At 35.4% G+C, this 17,318-nt stretch overlaps 2 protein-coding genes across 3 annotated transcripts in view; one reads left to right on the top strand and one right to left on the bottom strand.

Annotated features, from left to right (window-relative positions):
* taok1b (TAO kinase 1b) overlaps positions 1–4,126 on the bottom strand; it is a 51,462-nt gene extending 47,336 nt beyond the window's left edge. Inside the window, exon 1 of the mRNA XM_059526647.1 lies at positions 4,006–4,126. The gene's annotated coding sequence lies outside the window, so the exon portion shown is untranslated. The remainder of the gene's footprint in view (positions 1–4,005) is intronic.
* A 111-nt stretch (positions 4,127–4,237) lies between these two features.
* pdk3b (pyruvate dehydrogenase kinase, isozyme 3b) lies at positions 4,238–16,580 on the top strand. 2 transcript variants are annotated; one of them, XM_059526650.1, is made up of 11 exons: positions 4,238–4,375; positions 9,956–10,097; positions 10,920–10,991; positions 12,284–12,468; positions 12,581–12,670; positions 12,741–12,818; positions 12,912–12,988; positions 14,710–14,811; positions 14,917–15,030; positions 15,107–15,220; positions 15,318–16,580. In XM_059526650.1, the coding sequence occupies exons 2-11, from the start codon at positions 9,988–9,990 to the stop codon at positions 15,459–15,461; spliced, it is 1,086 nt and encodes a 361-aa protein (XP_059382633.1). In that variant the 5' UTR covers positions 4,238–4,375; positions 9,956–9,987; the 3' UTR covers positions 15,462–16,580. The 2 variants fall into 2 exon arrangements, with proteins under 2 accessions (XP_059382633.1, XP_059382632.1); XM_059526649.1 differs by lacking the exon at positions 4,238–4,375 and adding an exon at positions 8,974–9,147.
* Positions 16,581–17,318: the final 738 nt, after the last annotated feature.

The raw sequence follows: 17,318 nt of genomic DNA, 5'->3' as shown, positions 1-17,318 counted from the left end.
CAACAACTAGGACAGAAACATTTTTTTGGAGCATATCATTTACTCTGAGGACACGTTAATACCGAATGATTGCAAGCACACTGACATTCTTACAGACAGCACAAACAGGAAATGTATAAATTAAACAGTTCTATAAGCGCAAAGAGATTATCCATCACATCTAGCCTACCTTGAGTTACAGACACAAAAAGAACTTGACTGACAAACATTGACAACATTACACTTCCAGGGAGTGTAAATGAATGAACTGCTGAATGACACAATCAATGTTCATAGGTTTGTGCCAGCAAGTTATGAAATAGTTTAAATTAAATTGTCTGTTGTTCTGTAAGAAACCAAGCAAAGATAAGAAGGAATTTTGCTGAAACAATAAAAAATAACTCCAAAGAATCAAAAAAATAAGGGTGAAATCAAGCAGAGTTCAAGTTAATTTTGTGCCATTCCTGTGTGTACCATTGGCATTCCAATCACAGAGGTATTTTAACTATCCATGGCATTCCAACTCATCTTATACATGCTTGGATTAATTCTTTAAAGGAATAGTTTGTTATTTACTCCCATTCAAGTCATTCCAAACATCCTTCCTCATGTCATGTAGGAGAAAAGCTGCAGAAACAGCTACTTCCAATCAATGACAGTTTAGTGACCATGACTGACATGACAAGCTCCAAAAGCAAAGTTTATACAACTTGTGCAGTACAGTCATATTTTTATTTCCAATCTTTTTTATTGCCATTTTGTCAGGACAGCATGAAATACACGTACATTAAATTGGTCAACAGACGACCAAATGTCCATGACATGTCAATCCCCAAACCTTAACCATTCTCTACCCAGGGAGAAATACATACATTCTTTATATTTTCTCATTTTTTGTTCCACAAAACAACAAGAAGATTTAGGAACAACAGATTGTTTTGGGGTGAACTATCCCTTTAACCAGGAAGGACAAGAATCACTTGTGGAAGACTGTCTGTATTGTCATGTACAATTCAATATATTATTGGTGATTTCAATCAAATTCACATGAACAAATCTTTACAGACAGACAATGTTGCAAAATCTCTTTGCCATTTATTGGACAAAGAAAAGATTTTCTCATCTAATGTCACGATGAAGCTGCCTTCAAGAGTTAAAGAAATACCAGACAACACCAGACGTGTTCTTTCCAGCTTGTCTGTGCAAAAAAGCATGACTGTCCTTCACTGGAAGTCTCCTGTATTGATTGAGATCTCTGCTGTTGAAACTGTTCACATGACAGAAGGTTCCTCATTCCTGGTACAGGTTTTCAGTTTGATTCTCTAAAGGTGACATTCTCACACACTAATCAAGTTTCCACCTGCTAGACAAATCATTAGTTGGGGTTTTAATGCCATACCAGATTCCTTGGCTATTTTCATGGTGATTAACAAATTCATATGGCATAAAAGAACCATTAACCCTTAATAGGATTTGTACATTTTAAGATAAAAATTAAAAAACATTGATTCAGAGTTGACTCATTAAAATTAGACCAGCACAATTCAATAAAAAATGTTTTTGCTGGATTCTATTATGAAAAGCATATTAGTGGATGGATCTTCTTTTGATCCCAAAAACATGCGTGTCATATACACATTGTTGAATGGATAATCTAAAACGAGCAATCATTGGTGACTTCTCCATACAGTACAGTTAATTTTACACAGTTTGTTGTTGGTAAACAAACTCATTGCTGATGACTAGTTTTAAGTTCTGAGACTAGATAAATAAAACCACCCACCCATAGCATTTCAGAATAGCCTGTGTGAGGTTGTTTAAAACATGCTGTGCACGCCATACAAGGACGTTTATTTATGTGCATTCAACACAAAATGGTTAAATAGAGTAAATCGAATCACTGCAAGATCATTCTCTCTCATAAATGACTGTCATACTCCCAGTCCCATTAGTTCTGTGTACAAAAGCAGTGCTGCAGACATAGGCTGATATAGGCATGCATTATTATCTTCACTTGACATGAAGCAAAATATTTGCAGCTCTGATTGGCTATTAATCTTGGAATATTAGACAAGGAAGGGTGGCTTCTGTTTTTATTACCAAGATAAATAACTAAAAATGAGTCTACTCAACACAATCCAAGTATCAGAGTAACTGTCACAATATTAAAAGACAAAAGGAATAGCATGCATCATCAACAATACAAAGCTGAAAAAGAGGCCATTACAGACATCAACATTTCGAATTTTCAAATGAAAAAAAAAAAACTGATGAACAGGAGTTCAAATAAGAAGTGATTTATAATGTGTGATCTAGAGAAGTAATTGGTGTTGCTTGGTCATGCCTTTGCAATAACTAGATTGGATGGTAGCCTACAGCGATGCAGCCCATTTAAATATTATTGAATATGCCATTATAAATCATTATAACTTATCTGACAATAGGCTGAAAATGTGTGCCTGAAAGCTTAAACCGATTACATTTATCAATAATTTATGACCATTGTATAACACTATACAATATAATAATAGCAGGATGCTGTTCATATGCATGTGCATAATAAAATGTAACTTGGTCTATAAAGTGTAAAATATGTAATAATAGTTCCTAAAATGAAGGTGTAAAATTACACCAAAATGAATCACACCCTTTTGTCATTTCACCACAAAAGGTAAACAACAGAGGAATAAAGTAAATTTTAGGTGCACAAAAATTGACTTTAATCAAATAAGGGCTTTAATCAGGGCTTTAATCAAAATATTTAGTCATCACATCATTAGAAAAAACAACAACTACGAATTTAATTCACAGCTTAAGCAATATGCATATTACAAGGCCTTGCAACAAGACAGAAAAACAAGCACGTGCCCTTTGTTAAAAGATACAACTACAAAATAAATATTTATCATTCAGAGATAGATCTCAAGACATTTTAACATGCAAACGGTTGCCAAACTCCATATAAGCACAGTGAATCTCGTATGCACACCAATAGATCCACATTAATAAAGAATGGGAAGAGCAGCGCAGTCTCAATAGGCGATCAATATTCAGGCTTAGCTTCTTTCAGCAATGAGACGATGCTGTTCGGAAGTGATCTATTAAAAAGCGATTGCTAAGCTAATAAGTGAACTGTATTGTCCCTAGGCCAGGTGACCATCATGAATTATGCTTTAGGTATGGAGAAGAGTACAAGGGCTGCTGGCCAGTCCAGTGTGTGTCACGCAATGTAAACACTCTTGAGATGAGGAATGCGGCGCGCGTCACCGAATGCAGCTCACAACAAGGGAATACCCAGCTCGATAAACCAGGGCTTTAATCAGCTGATTACTTCGCATAACAGAGCTGTGGATAGTTAATTTATATAATGAGGAAGGTAACAATTACTAGGCCCTAAAATGCTTGTTTTTGTTTAGTCAACAAAGCCTGCTGTTGAAAACAGTGCAGTGAAACTGGGAGGGAGTGCCATTGCAATAATGTGCCATAGCCTACTGGAGGTTGTTGTAAAAACAATGTGGTTAGTTGATATTTATACTATATAGTTTTCATTCACCTCTTGGTTTAATCCATCAAAGCAGGGAACAACCTTGCAAAGTTTAAAGATTTTGATATTTATATAAACACTTGCAATCCATTCGACACTAATGAATGTCAAAGTAAATTTACCAATATAAACCAACCAATATCACCCTAAACCAAGTTTGTCAATTCTACATGCTGGCACAAAATAAAATTACGCTTAACGTTAAGTTACCTACCAAGCAGCAGAAGTCTCAAACATTAGTGACAGCTATTCGAGAAACGTTTTAAGTATGTAGGCTGTCTGTTTCACAAGATTAAACACCGTCAAAAGTTGTAGACCAAACCCAAGCAATATTATCCATATATTGATCGGAGCAGTTAGTGGAATGATAGCCAACTTCCTACGACGACAAAATACTGACACAACCGCAGCGAGACATCAGTAAGGTCCTGACAAGAACAGATAAACGGCTCGTTTGAGGGTGTAACGTTAGTTGAACTCACCCGTCCACCAGGCCAGGTTTGAGTGGACTCCAGAAGAAAACCTCAGCGTGCTATTACCAGCTATCCTGGGAGGAACAGTTAAGTTAGTGAGAATTCAGGAGAAATGTGTAAACAAAATCACTTCTTGTTTATTCCTTTGGACATTCGGCAGCTCGTATATTGGAGAAAAAGAAGCGGTGTATTTAACGTACAGTATCCAGGCCGTCCGAGCTGACAGTGTTGAAGGTGAAGACTCACAGGAAATATAAACTAAATCAGCTGTGGACAATTTACAGCTAACTCTTCACTCCCAGTCAGTCACTTCCAAAAAATGGCGGCGGGCAGTTTTCACCTCCTTCACTTCGTGGAAAACACGGGAGAAATTTTGAAGGTAACGTTAGCTCTCTACACCACGGACGCTGCCCGCAACCTCCCGAGATATGACAGCCCTTCAGTGTCGCCACGGCCGTTGAATTTCTTCATGCGTGGCGTGTCTGTCGTGTGGCCGGGCAGTGATTTTCATCTCTCTCTCCTTCCCTCCCTCTCACTCTCTCTCTAGCCCTAGCCACTCTCCTACTGCAATCCAAACAACACAGCGGCCGTTAACGCAAGTGTAGTAGCGATGTTCGATTCGTGAACCAATCGTTCCTTTGAATCGGATCTTTTGGATGAATCAGTTGAATCGGTCTGAACGAATCTGACTAAATCGGTTCGAGCGGATCTTAAATCAACTATCAATTGATAATAATACCTAATATTGAAGCGAGAAGTAAACTACTTTATTAGCTGATTAGTGGAAATATTATGGTCCGGTCACATTAACACCATTTAAAAAAATAGCGATTTACATAAGGCACTTTCAAACCCAGCATGTTTTTGCTGGTAAATGTTGCGAAATCAGCCTCACATGAAATTTCAGAATAGGGGATTTCTATTGAAAATTACAGTGTTATATGTAATACATATTAACATTCTAGTGAAATATACAACTACATTTTGTCATTTTTTTTTCTCAGGCATGAATTTTAATAATAAAAAAATGTGTCTGAACATGCTAAAACATGCTAAAGTGCATTACCATTCACATAAAATTTTAAACGGTTCTAAATCCCTAATTGATTTATGATGCATGTCTATAGCAAACTGAAATGGTGAGCTACACTTGAAATTAGGCCAAATAAACACTCTTACTATTAAACTTATTAAAAATATGTATGCGCCTGCTGGTGGCTTTATTTGGATTTTTTTTAGCATGAAACGCCGGGATGTCAGAGATGCATGATGCCATGATAAAAAAAATAAAATAAAAAAAAGATCGCTGAATCACTCTTTTGAACCGGTTCAAAAGAACCGATTCGTGTGAATGATTCGGACTTCACATCACTATAGTGAGGCGTTCACAACTTTTGGAGGTGAGCTGTCTTCTTCAGTAGTAACTGCAGTAGTATTAAGTTATTACAGCACCGTTATTGTCATGGAAAATCAGAATAGATAGGCTTAGATAAAAAGCTCTAAGCAATTAATCTGTCCATGAAAAAACAGTGTATTTCCAGATCGTGCATGTTATAAATGTAATCAGTGTGCTCCAAGCTATTAGACGTTGCTCACTGTTTTGCAGGAAATGTTTGGTCTTGTATAGAACAGAGTACTTGTTCACTGTTTTTATCCTGGTGAGAGTGAGAGGCTGCAGTTGTATGCTGAGCTTCTTAGCTGATTAACATAAAGGCTTGGTTTCCACAAATAGCTCTAAGCCACCCGCTGGTCACCAAATTCATATATTCCCACACTGTCCAGATAATAGCCCACTCAAAGAGCCTAACCCAAAAAGCATTGCTTTCTTTTTCTTTCTGCTTCACTGTACAATATAATGTGGCATAACAAGTATCCATATCTATGTAAAACATGCCTGGGCTGTCTCATACATGTGACAGACAGGCAAAACTGGTTTTATGAACTTGAGATCTGTTATGGTTGACACAGATGAGTCTCCACACATCCGTACATATTTCTATGTAGCCTACTTTATTGTTGACAGGCATTCTTTTTGTCATTGAGTTAGCTACTTGCTAAAATATGATCTGTCAAAATAAGATCAAGTGAAAAATAAAGCTGCATATTCTCAAACAATTTCTCTTAAAAATGAAGGGGACTCTTTCTCTTTACAGTTTTTACTTTAACTTTACAGCAATTTGTGATTCATCCTGTAGAAGGAGATATTGTGAAATCTTGCTAGTTGTGAGAAGTGTTGTTTGTAATCGTTTATTTGTTATTATATAAGTGCAAGATTTCTTGCCATAGCCCTATAGCTTCAACAACTACTTTTTCTTGATTCCTTTTATATATAGTATGTAATTATACAACATTATTGCACCTGAATGAAATAATTATATACAGTATTTATTTTGTGTGTGTATTGTATCTGTAAGGTGGTGTTTGACAGATTGTGTTCATTAAATTTAGGTGAGCATATAGATTTAATAAGTTATTTTGTTAGACTGTTGACAATGAATAGGTGAGTGATTGCAAACAGCATATGCAGTAAAATGTTAACATTTGAGAAGTTTATGTGAATAATACTGGTCACTCAAGATGAGTTTATTGTTCCATAGGAACAGATTTCGAGAAATGTAGCATTGAATCACTTGCTCACAAATGGATCCTCTGCAATGAATGGGTGCCATCAGAGTCCAAACAGCTGATAAACCCACAAGTACTCCCTATGACTCCAGTCCATCAAATAGCGTCTTTGGAAGTAAAAAGCTGCATGTTGCTGTGCAAGTTCTGACAAAAATAAGAGTTGTTTATCAATAATATTGCTTTCTCCTATTCATTTAAATACACCAAAGTTTAGGTTTGGTCCAAATTATGGGTACATTGTAAGATTTTCCATGCACATAATATATTTCTCCTCCTTATTCTAAAGCTGCTTCCGTTGAACTGGAAGTAAATTCATAACTCAGAGACAATAGACGTATCTTTGGGAGATCGTGTAAAAGATTTCAGAGATCTGAATAATATTGTTTTATTTTTGCAGTGTACTTTATAAATGATATCTTCTATATATACGACTTAACATTGTGCCCTTTTTGATTGCCTTTTGTATTTTTTATTTTTAATAAATGTATATATTGATGCATTATGTAAAGTATGTAGGCTATAAAGTGTGACGGTGGGTGAAAGGACAGTCTGGAAGCAAATGCGAGTTAACAAGTTTAATGAGATGATATGAATCTGAGTACACAAACAAACGGGGACGATGAGACAACGATAATCCGTGGTGATGGTGAAGAGGTGAGGAATCCAGTTGAGGGCGGAGAGAAGGTGAGTAATCCGGATGACGTCGGCGTGAAGGCAGCAGGAGAGAGTGGCACAGGAACTGCGGTGAACAGAGCCGAAGGTAAGTGTCCGTAGCTGAGTGAACGTGCGGAGAGTGGATGAGGTTCTAGGGAAAACACAGACATCCAAATGCAAAACAACACTGAGAGCCAAACGAACAGGGGAACCACATCGAACATTAGACAACGATCTCACAAACACAAGACGTGAGACGAGCCATTATATGGATGAGTAATGAGTGGCAGCTGTTGCTGATACAATTAACGGAGACGCCCACAACTAATCAGTGCAGACGCGGAGCACACAGAATTCACCACAAAGTGTAAACACCCCGAGATCACGGTTTACCAACCGTGACATAAAGAGCCTAATGGAAAAATTACATGTCATTACAAGTACAAAAATTACAAGGCATTCTTGCTGGTGGCAAATATAGAACATTTATTTGATTATTGACAGAATCTGAAATATTTCTTAATTTAAATTGGATTGAGCCATACCTGCTTGAATCACAAAGCACAATTTGACCTGAAGGTCGCACTAAACTTAATTACAGACAAATATTTTTCATAGGCATTGATTGGAGATAACTAAAAACAAAAGATAAAGCAGAAAAAGTCTGCAACTGTTTGAGATCTCCACATTTAAACTACAATACTGTGGAGTGGGTGTGTTACAAAGGTACATTTTTATGTGTATACTTTTATGAAAAGAAAAAGCATGCAAGTATGATTTGTTATCCTGCCATAAGACATCACAATGGAGAATGTTATTGATTCCAAATGTTTACAAACACCTCCACTGGCCATCAACTTTCTAAATAACAGCTGATCCGTATACTTTTATCTCTGTACTGTGCGATTAAGAGTTCCTGAGGTTGCAGATAACAGTACATTAATTTCTATAGACTGCCTATAGATCACCTCTCATGTTACTGTCTAAACGGATATGGAGGATGCTTATGTAGTCTTGGGATTAATTTAATAGTCTTAAAATATGTGTTTTAAGCATACAGTATGTAGCAAATATATGTTTCACATAAGTTTTAACCTGTTTACATACAAAATTATTTAACATTAAATCCACATTTGACACTACAAATATGACAATACAGAACACTTCCTTTATTAGTAACTCCTAGTTCTATTAATTTATAATTCTGTATGTACACTGTGATCTGATCTAATTTGGTAACTGAATAGAATATTTATTCTGCAGAAAATATTATTTTGAATGTTTATTTTTATGTTCCTTCTAGATCACAGATTGGTTTATAAAATGAACTTGCAGCTTTTTAAAATGTTCACAAAAACTTTGAAAAATTGAATTAAGTATATGCTGTGGTATAGATCTACAGCAATGTAAGCAATGTCTATTACTAACAACTGCAGATTCTACTGATTGTGTGTTGTCTTAAATATTTTTTCTAGTCAAATCCAGGGTCACTAATGAAGTAGGCTAGCCTACATATGATTTATTTTTTTATTAGCTGATATCCCATTAGCATCGTATAATAGTTTGCACAAAATGGAAGCAGCTATTTGGCATATTACATTCCATCCCTAATCTGGCAACCAGTTGTAATCGACCCTACAAGTGATAGCACGCGCTGTCGTGTCACGTGATGAGGATCACAAGATTCAGCGTGACAGCAAGCGCAATAAAAGTCAGGAGTGAGCGCTATACTGGAGCTGTATGGTCGTTGACAGACTTATTTTCTAAACATGAAACTGCTTAACTACTTACTGAAAGATGTCACGCACAAAATTGAATATTATTCAAGGTTCTCGCCCTCACCGATGTCAATCAAGCAATTTCTGGATTTTGGTGAGTAATGAAACATTGTGATAAACCGCTGCAACAGATAATATTTTATTAATGTACAATTTTCTCGTGCTGAACCTGCCTTCAGTGATTTCTACTGTGTCTTATGTTGAACATTTAGTTTTTTATCTCACCACATATTCCTTGCGATTAAATAAACACGTCTATGTTTATACTTTATAAACAACCTTGACTGTTAAGTCAAGGGAACGCTAAAGCTCTGCTGGCACTGCCATCAACTGAATAAAAATAGACTCTCCATTACATATCACCCTGTGTCATAACTAAACGAACTTGGTCCAGTTTTGCAAAGGATAATATGTGCTTTTGGTATAAATAAATGCATTATTACACAACTTATGTAACTCAAAAGAGCCCCATGTGTGGTTATGTTATGCATAATGTCCAACAGACAGTACCAGTCAAAAGTTTGGGAAGATAAAAAATATATATGTAATCTGAATTACCTATATAAAAATAAAAGCTTAATATATATATAGCCTATATATTTTTAATATATCCGCATTTGTGTTATTTCACTGTTAAGGACTTCATTATTATTCTAAAATATGGAAAGTAATAATAATACTTTGACTGGTAGTGTATGATATTTAATGTCTGAGGTGTAACATTCCTTTTAAGTACTCTTGATTGATAATTATTTTGATAATCTTGATTGATAATCTTTTTGAGTATACAATAGTTGTAATTCTGCAGTAGAAGTGCACACTCATGCATAGCATACATAGACTCAACAGGCTCAGCATCGGAAAACGAAGAATAACTTTGTTGTTGCTTCTTGTTTAACCAGGCAGGGACAATGCATGTGAAAAAACCTCCTACATGTTTCTGAGGAAAGAACTAGCAGTGAGGTTGGCCAACACGATGAGGGAAGTCTCCTTGTTACCCGCAAGTCTTCAGAGCCAGCCATCCATCAAACTGCTCGAGTCCTGGTGAGGAAGTCAGGTGTGATGATGAGTGTGAGCTGTGGGTAAACTGTGACTGGGTTTGGTGTAAAGGGCACAGAGTGATTGTTTTGAAGAAATGTGTGCATACAAAGAAGTATCATGTAGCAGAATGTAAATGTAGAATGAAGCTGAAGTCCTGCAGTCTCAAGGTTTTTTTTATTTTTTGTTCCCCCATTTCATCTGATGGAGTTTAGGCTCCTTGCCACTGTTGCACTTTGTTTTGCTTAGTTGAGGTTCAAAAGACACTTATTATTCAGTAATATTATACATTCTACAGTACACTGACACTTTCAGATAAGAACAAAACTTGAACTGAATTGAGCTGAATAATGACTATATTATCTTCGGTAGCGCTGCTTCATAACTAAATTGAAATTCTTCATAATTTCTGAATTTACAACATCAACACAGTTTTATTCACACATTTATTCAACGTTGTCAGTTTTCTGTTTATTAGAGTGAAGCTGCTTTTAAACAATCTGTATTGTACAAAGCACTATTTATATAAAGGTGAATTTTCTTGATTATTCCATAATTAAAAAATTGTTGTATGCAACACTGTTATGAAGTACTTAGCATCCAAAGCTAAAAAATAAAATGTATAAAAATAGTAATAATTCATTGTATTCATTGTGTATCAATTGTAGTGGTAGCCAAAATTATTAGAACACTTGTACTTTTAGCAGCTTGAAAATGGTTTTAAATCTGTTATTTCTGTCTTTTGCTGTAGTGGGTAAGTAGGAATTACATTCATTTTGCCATTTATTGTAACATCTTTAATACATATCTTTCTGTGGTATTACGTAGGTATAGCCAGAGCTTTGAAGAGCTGTTAGAGTATGAGAAAAGCAGTCCGGAGGATCCCCGCACCCTTAAAGAGTGAGTCTGCAACCTTTGCAAACACTGTCTTGTTTTTCAACTAACACAATTTTGCCAGGGAAAATCTAAAATTATTTTATTTATTTTTCTTGAAGGGATGAGCATTAAAGGAATTATTCACCCAGAAATGAAAATGTGCTTTCTAGGGTTGGGTATCGTTTAAATTTGAACGATTCCGAGTCCGATTCCGATTCCTTGTTTCGATTCCGGTTCCCAACGATTCTCGATTCCGATTCTTTTAAGAGACAGGGTCAAAAAAAGTTTAAGATTTTTTAAATGAGCTTAGCTAACCAACTGTCTTTCTGAAGAAAATAGTCTGACCTTCTCCATCGATTTGAATTCTATGAACTTTTTACTTTTTATTAACTTTTTATCAACTACAATATAAATATCAAATCTATGAACTTGAATATTATATAAATATTATTAATTATGAATACATTTTCACAGGGGTACACTTTCCTCAAGAGAGCTTTATTTTTGAAAACCTTACAAACATTTACACATGACAGTGTATGATACTGCAGGTACTTAAACATTACCTTGCTCCCACTGATGGGCTAACCTGGTGCAGAATAGAAAATAAACTATTAGAGACAACTTTTAAAACTCAGTCCAGATTAGCAGCAGGTACACGCAGCGCGTCAAATACAGGGCACACATTTACTTGCACTCCATGACATCGGAGGTGCTTTATCATGTTTGACGTGCACCCTCCTATGCACGAAACAATCTTGCTGCAAATGTTGCATTTTGCAGAGATTTCGTTTTGTTTCGAAAATTGAAGCCACACTTTGGACCGCCGACGCACGCTGTCCATGTTCGATCGCTCGTTATACCAAATCTTCCGGTGGACGCTTCTTCGTTGGTGTTCAGCGGTTTCTTCTTCCGGTCGGCGCCGGGCGGACTGTGAATCGAAACTTTTTTTTCTCTTTCTTTTAAGCTTTAGGAATCGAAACTAGGAATCGAAATTAAAACTTTTGAACGATACCGGGAAAATCGCAAAGCTAGTCCCAGTTCCACTCGATACTCGATTCTCGATACCCAACCCTAGTGCTTTCCCTCAGGCCCTCCAAGATATTGATTTGTTTGTTTCCTCATGGGGACAGTCTTTTTAAGTGAAGATTTGCATGTTTTTTGGATGGACTGAGGGTTAGTATTTCAGCCAATTTTCATTTTTGGGTGAACTATTCCCTTAAACATAGTTATTTGTAAAGAAAATGCATGTATGTTCTATTATTTTTACCCAAATGGTCTTTTACCCCAAAACGATTTATAATTGTGGGCTTCAGCTTCCTAGAAATCCTGATTAAGATTCAGAACAGGCACAGTGACGTGGTGCCCACTATGGCCCAGGGTGTCATCGAATACAAAGAGAAGTTTGGTTTTGACTCCTTCATCACCAGCAATGTGCAGTACTTTCTTGACCGCTTCTACACCAACCGCATTTCTTTCCGCATGCTCATCAACCAGCACAGTGGGTGACATCATGTTCATGTTGGATTAATGTTAAGGAATTAAATCTGATGGAAGGAATGTCTTTATAGTCTTTAGAACTGGGGTCTAAGCAGCTCTCCATTCTGTTGCAGCTCTTCTGTTTGGTGACACCGCTTGTCTTGGACAACCAAAACACATCGGAAGCATCGACCCAGCGTGCAATGTCACTGAGGTGGTGAGAGGTGAGATAAAGAGACATGCACAGATACATAAAATAAACATGGTTCTGAAGATTCTTATTTCTTATCTCAGATGCATATGTGAGCGCAAAGATGCTCTGTGAGAAGTACTACATGACAGCTCCTGAACTGAAGATCGAGGAAATCAACTGTGAGACTTGTGCTTAATAACATATGTCGAAATTATACTTTCTTTTAATGTATATGCGCCTACCTATCTTGTTCCATCTTGCCCATCTTCTAGCCAAAGCTCCAAAGAAGCCTATACAGGTGGTCTATGTGCCCTCTCATCTTTTCCACATGCTGTTTGAGCTCTTCAAGGCAAGAAAAATAGACAGTTGGCTAATTTAAAAGGAGAAAGAAGGGCCGGGTGAGACTTTACAATAAGGTTTAATTTGTAAGCATTAATTTATGCGTCAGATACAAACAATGAAGAAATTAAACAACAAACACAAACAACTTTTTATAGTATTTTATAATCTAGGTTAAAGGGTTAGTTCGCCCAATTTGCAAAATTATGTCATTAATAACTCACCCTCATGTTGTTCCAAACCCGTAAGACCTCCGTTTATTTTTGGAACACAGTTTAAGATATTTTAGGTTTAGTCCGAGAGCTCTCAGTCCCTCCATTGAAGCTGTGTGTACGGTATACTGTCCATGTCCAGAAAGGTAAGAAAAACATCATCAAAGTAGTCCATGTGACATCAGAGGGTCAGTTAGAATTTTTTGAAGCATCGAAAATACATTTTGGTCCAAAACTAGCAAAAACTACGACTTTATTCAGCATTGTCTTCTCTTCCGTGTCTTTTGTAAGAGAGTTCAAAACACAGCAGTTTGTCATATCCGGTTCGCGAACGAATCATTCGATGTAACCGGATCTTTTTGAAACAGTTCACCAAATCGAACTGAATCGTTTTAAACTGTTCGCATCTCCAATATGCATTAATCTGCAAATGACTTAAGCTGTTAAATTTTTTAATGTGGCTGACACTTCCTCTGAGTTCAAACAAATCAATATCCCAGAGTAATTCATTTACTCAAACAGTACACTGACTGAACTGCTGTGAAGAGAGAGATGAACACCGAGCCGAGCCAGATAATGACTCGTTCACTTGTTCATTTTTGGGTGAACAATCCCTTTAATGCTAATTTATAAATAAACAATTATTCCTAGTTAATTGTTGTTTAATCATTATATTTTAGAAGGAAACTTAAAAATTATTTCTTCAAACATTTTATACTAATCTTTTTTCAAAGTGTACTTTCATCAAAAGGAGGCAAGTTTGAATATTATTAATAATCATCAGGATTGTTATAGTAAAGAAAAACTAAAAGTAACCCCATACTAAGCCATCAAAAATCGTTGTTTGAAATAATTAAATGTTAAATGAAATATAAAAAACAATTTCAGACTTTTTTAATTGCATGCAACTTTATGTACTAAAATAACTAACACTAAAACAGAAATACATTTTAATTAAAACTATATAGACATTAAAAAACGAATGAAAATGACAATCACAAAAAATTGCTGTATTTTTTATTGAAATATAAAAATAAAAACTAATTATTAGTAAAAACTGTTATAGTAACTAAATGATACTAAAAACACTGATAATAATTCTTAATACATAACATAACCTATGTTAATTTATTATTTAAATACAAATATTAGTATACAGTATGTAGAAATTACCATCAACTTAGATAATAGCAAATGCTATAAAAGTATTTTCATTGGTAGTTCATTGTATCTGAAGTTAAAAGGATAGTTCACCCAAAAATGGAAATGTATACAGCTTTGGAATGACATGAGGGTGAGTAAATGATGACAATATTTTAATTTTTGAGTAAACTATTCCTTTAATGAATTGAACCTAAAGTGTCACCAAAAGTTTTTTTCTTATTCTTAGGTGATCTTTACAGTGGAACACAATGAACTCTTTCTCAAATGATGTTTTATGAGGACTTCTGCCAGCTATTTTCTTCCTTTTACTTACTATACATCTGGGTAAGTTACTATTTGATGTGTACATGTGCAGAACTCCATGCGGGCAACAGTGGAGCTCTATGAAAACAGCAGTGAGGGGCTTCCTCCAGTGAAAGCAATGGTTACTCTGGGAAAAGAGGATCTTTCAATAAAGGTTCCATTCAAGACTATTTAGCAAAAACATGAATACTTATGGCGATTACAAAAGCTCATAGTAACACCTGCACTTTATTAATTTGATGTTTATGTGCCTTCCTAGATTAGTGACAAAGGTGGTGGTGTCCCCTTACAAAAGATCGATCGTCTCTTCAATTACACGTATTCCACTGCTCCAACACCACATCTTGTTCCTTCACAAACTGCTGTGCCACTGGTAATGACCCATCAGACAGCACAAGTCTGTATTTGTATGCATAGATTCATGCCACCTGTTTATATTGTCCATGCAGGCTGGTTTTGGCTACGGACTGCCAATCTGTAGACTCTATGCACGCTACTTTCAGGGAGAATTGAGCCTGTACTCGATTGAAGGGTTTGGGACGGATGCAGTAATTCATCTTAAGGTATTTGCATTGACGTTTTTATCTGTGAGACACTTAGATAAGACTGAGTAATACCATTAGCTTCGACTAGAAATGGTTTTCTTCCCACTCTCTCCAGGCTCTTTCTAGTGATTCTTTTGAGCGTCTTCCAGTCTTCAATAAGTCAGCATGGCGACATTATCAGACAGGTCCCGAGGCTGATGACTGGAGTAACCCGAGCAGTGACCCACGAGATGCATCCACGTATAAAGCCAACAGATGACTTCACTATACCTACTATAGTAATAGTGATGGAATTACAGCCGCCAAGCATTTACCGAATTTTTTTCTTGGCCTTTATAGGGCTTGCTTACTAAATTATAGTTTTACATTAGTGAGAGTGTGGAGGATGTTGGAATAATGTTATATGGAGTAACATTAGTAAACTAGAATGTTAGTAGTGTATGATGTACCATGTGGCATTTTTTAAATTTGCTTTTGTATGCTATGTTTATTTGGGGAGAAATGCCTATAATGCCTATAACTTTTTAAGTTTTTGGGTCAGTGAGACATTTGTTTATTTTTATTTATTTATTTAAAAAGGACACATTTAGTTGATCAAAATTATCATTAAAGACACCGATAATGTTAGAAAATGTTTCGGGAACACTTTCTATAAAGCCCGTATTTATAATACATTATAAGGGTATTCTTAAAGCATTATAATGAATACATAATGCATTATAATAAAACATATAATATGTTGTATCATCTAATTAATATTAATAAGAACAGTTTTAATATAATATTTACTTATTTGTGGTTATAGCTTTTAAGAGTATGATGATTTACAACACAATGAATGCGTTGCATCCACTTTTACAATTGATTATATTTCTCATAGTTATAATGTATTATAAGTCTCATATCTTGCATTTTTCTGATGCTACTTAAAGTGGTCAAAGACCACTTATAAGTAGTAATAATAATATTAATAATAATAATAATTTTGCTCTCAAACAGCCATAAGATCATATAACAGATCAAATAAATGTGTAATATGACACATTTGCTTTAAACTATTTTTATTGTAATATCAGTTTAATTTTGATGGTACCCTTTAGACAGCTGTTGATAAGTAACTCCGCAACTACATATCAACTAGCAGTCATTAGAGTGTCTGCTACTATAAATGTATGCTAATGCTTTATTTTGATGGTCAACCAACAGATAAACTGAATATAAGTGTCTTTGCAAGTACGTCAACTTATTCCATCATACTAGATTCTAGCATTCTTGAGCATACTAATACTCTAATGAGAGTTAATTGGTATGTAGTTGCAAAGTTGCTTATAGTTGATTGATTAAAGTGACCATCAAAATAAAATGTAACCATATAAAACATTGAATTTTTTTTCAGTTGGATTATTAAGCTCACATCAATTAACATTAGCTCTTCAGGAATCATTCAACATCTAACCACTCACAAACTGTAGTAAGATACTGTGCAGATCTTAAATAAACAATGTCAAGATATGATACCGTCCATTGTACTGTAAATGAAATAGATTTAATATGGTGTTCCTTGTGTGTTATAAATAATCAAACTTATAAACTTATAACCACATATACGTTAAGTATTATGATGTATTATAATTGTTGTTATGATTATTCATGAGTTGATATAGCATATTACAAGGTTTTGTATAATGCATTATGCATTCATTATAACGCCTTAAGAATACCCTTATAATGTATTATAAATACAGGCTTCATAGAAAGTGTTACCAAGTTCTCTAAGTGCTTTGCATGAAAATGCAGTCTTGGGCATAAGAGACCCCTAATTTTGAATGGACGTCTAAATTATTACGAAATTAAATCTACTATAAAATACTTTTCAAGTATTTCGACAGATTAATGAAACAACAGCACATGGATTTTAGTTTCGGTTTCCACCCAGTCTATTTTTTCGGGACGATATTTTCATTTCAGTGCATTTCTAAATTCTTCTGAAGAAACACATGATGCAAAAGCACTGATAGCACTATTTAAAGGTGAGTTTTGGATCCAGTGTAAGCACAATGGTATTATGGATTAAAGCCCATTTGTAATAGAATGTGACTCATGAATGGAGTAATAT

This window comes from Carassius carassius, chromosome 36 (assembly GCF_963082965.1).
Source record: "Carassius carassius chromosome 36, fCarCar2.1, whole genome shotgun sequence".
NCBI lineage: Eukaryota > Metazoa > Chordata > Actinopteri > Cypriniformes > Cyprinidae > Carassius > Carassius carassius.
The sequence above is the reverse complement of the archived record's forward strand: the minus strand, read 5'-3'. Positions and strand labels throughout refer to the sequence as shown.

Coding starts and splice junctions, on each gene's coding strand:
- pdk3b (XM_059526649.1), top strand. CDS start 9,045: ATGAAACTGCTTAACTACTTACTGAAAGATGTCACGCACAAAATTGAA. Junction 10,098..10,919: donor ATCAAACTGCTCGAGTCCTG/GTGAGGAAGTCA, acceptor GGTATTACGTAG/GTATAGCCAGAGCTTTGAAG. Junction 15,221..15,317: donor ATGCAGTAATTCATCTTAAG/GTATTTGCATTG, acceptor CACTCTCTCCAG/GCTCTTTCTAGTGATTCTTT.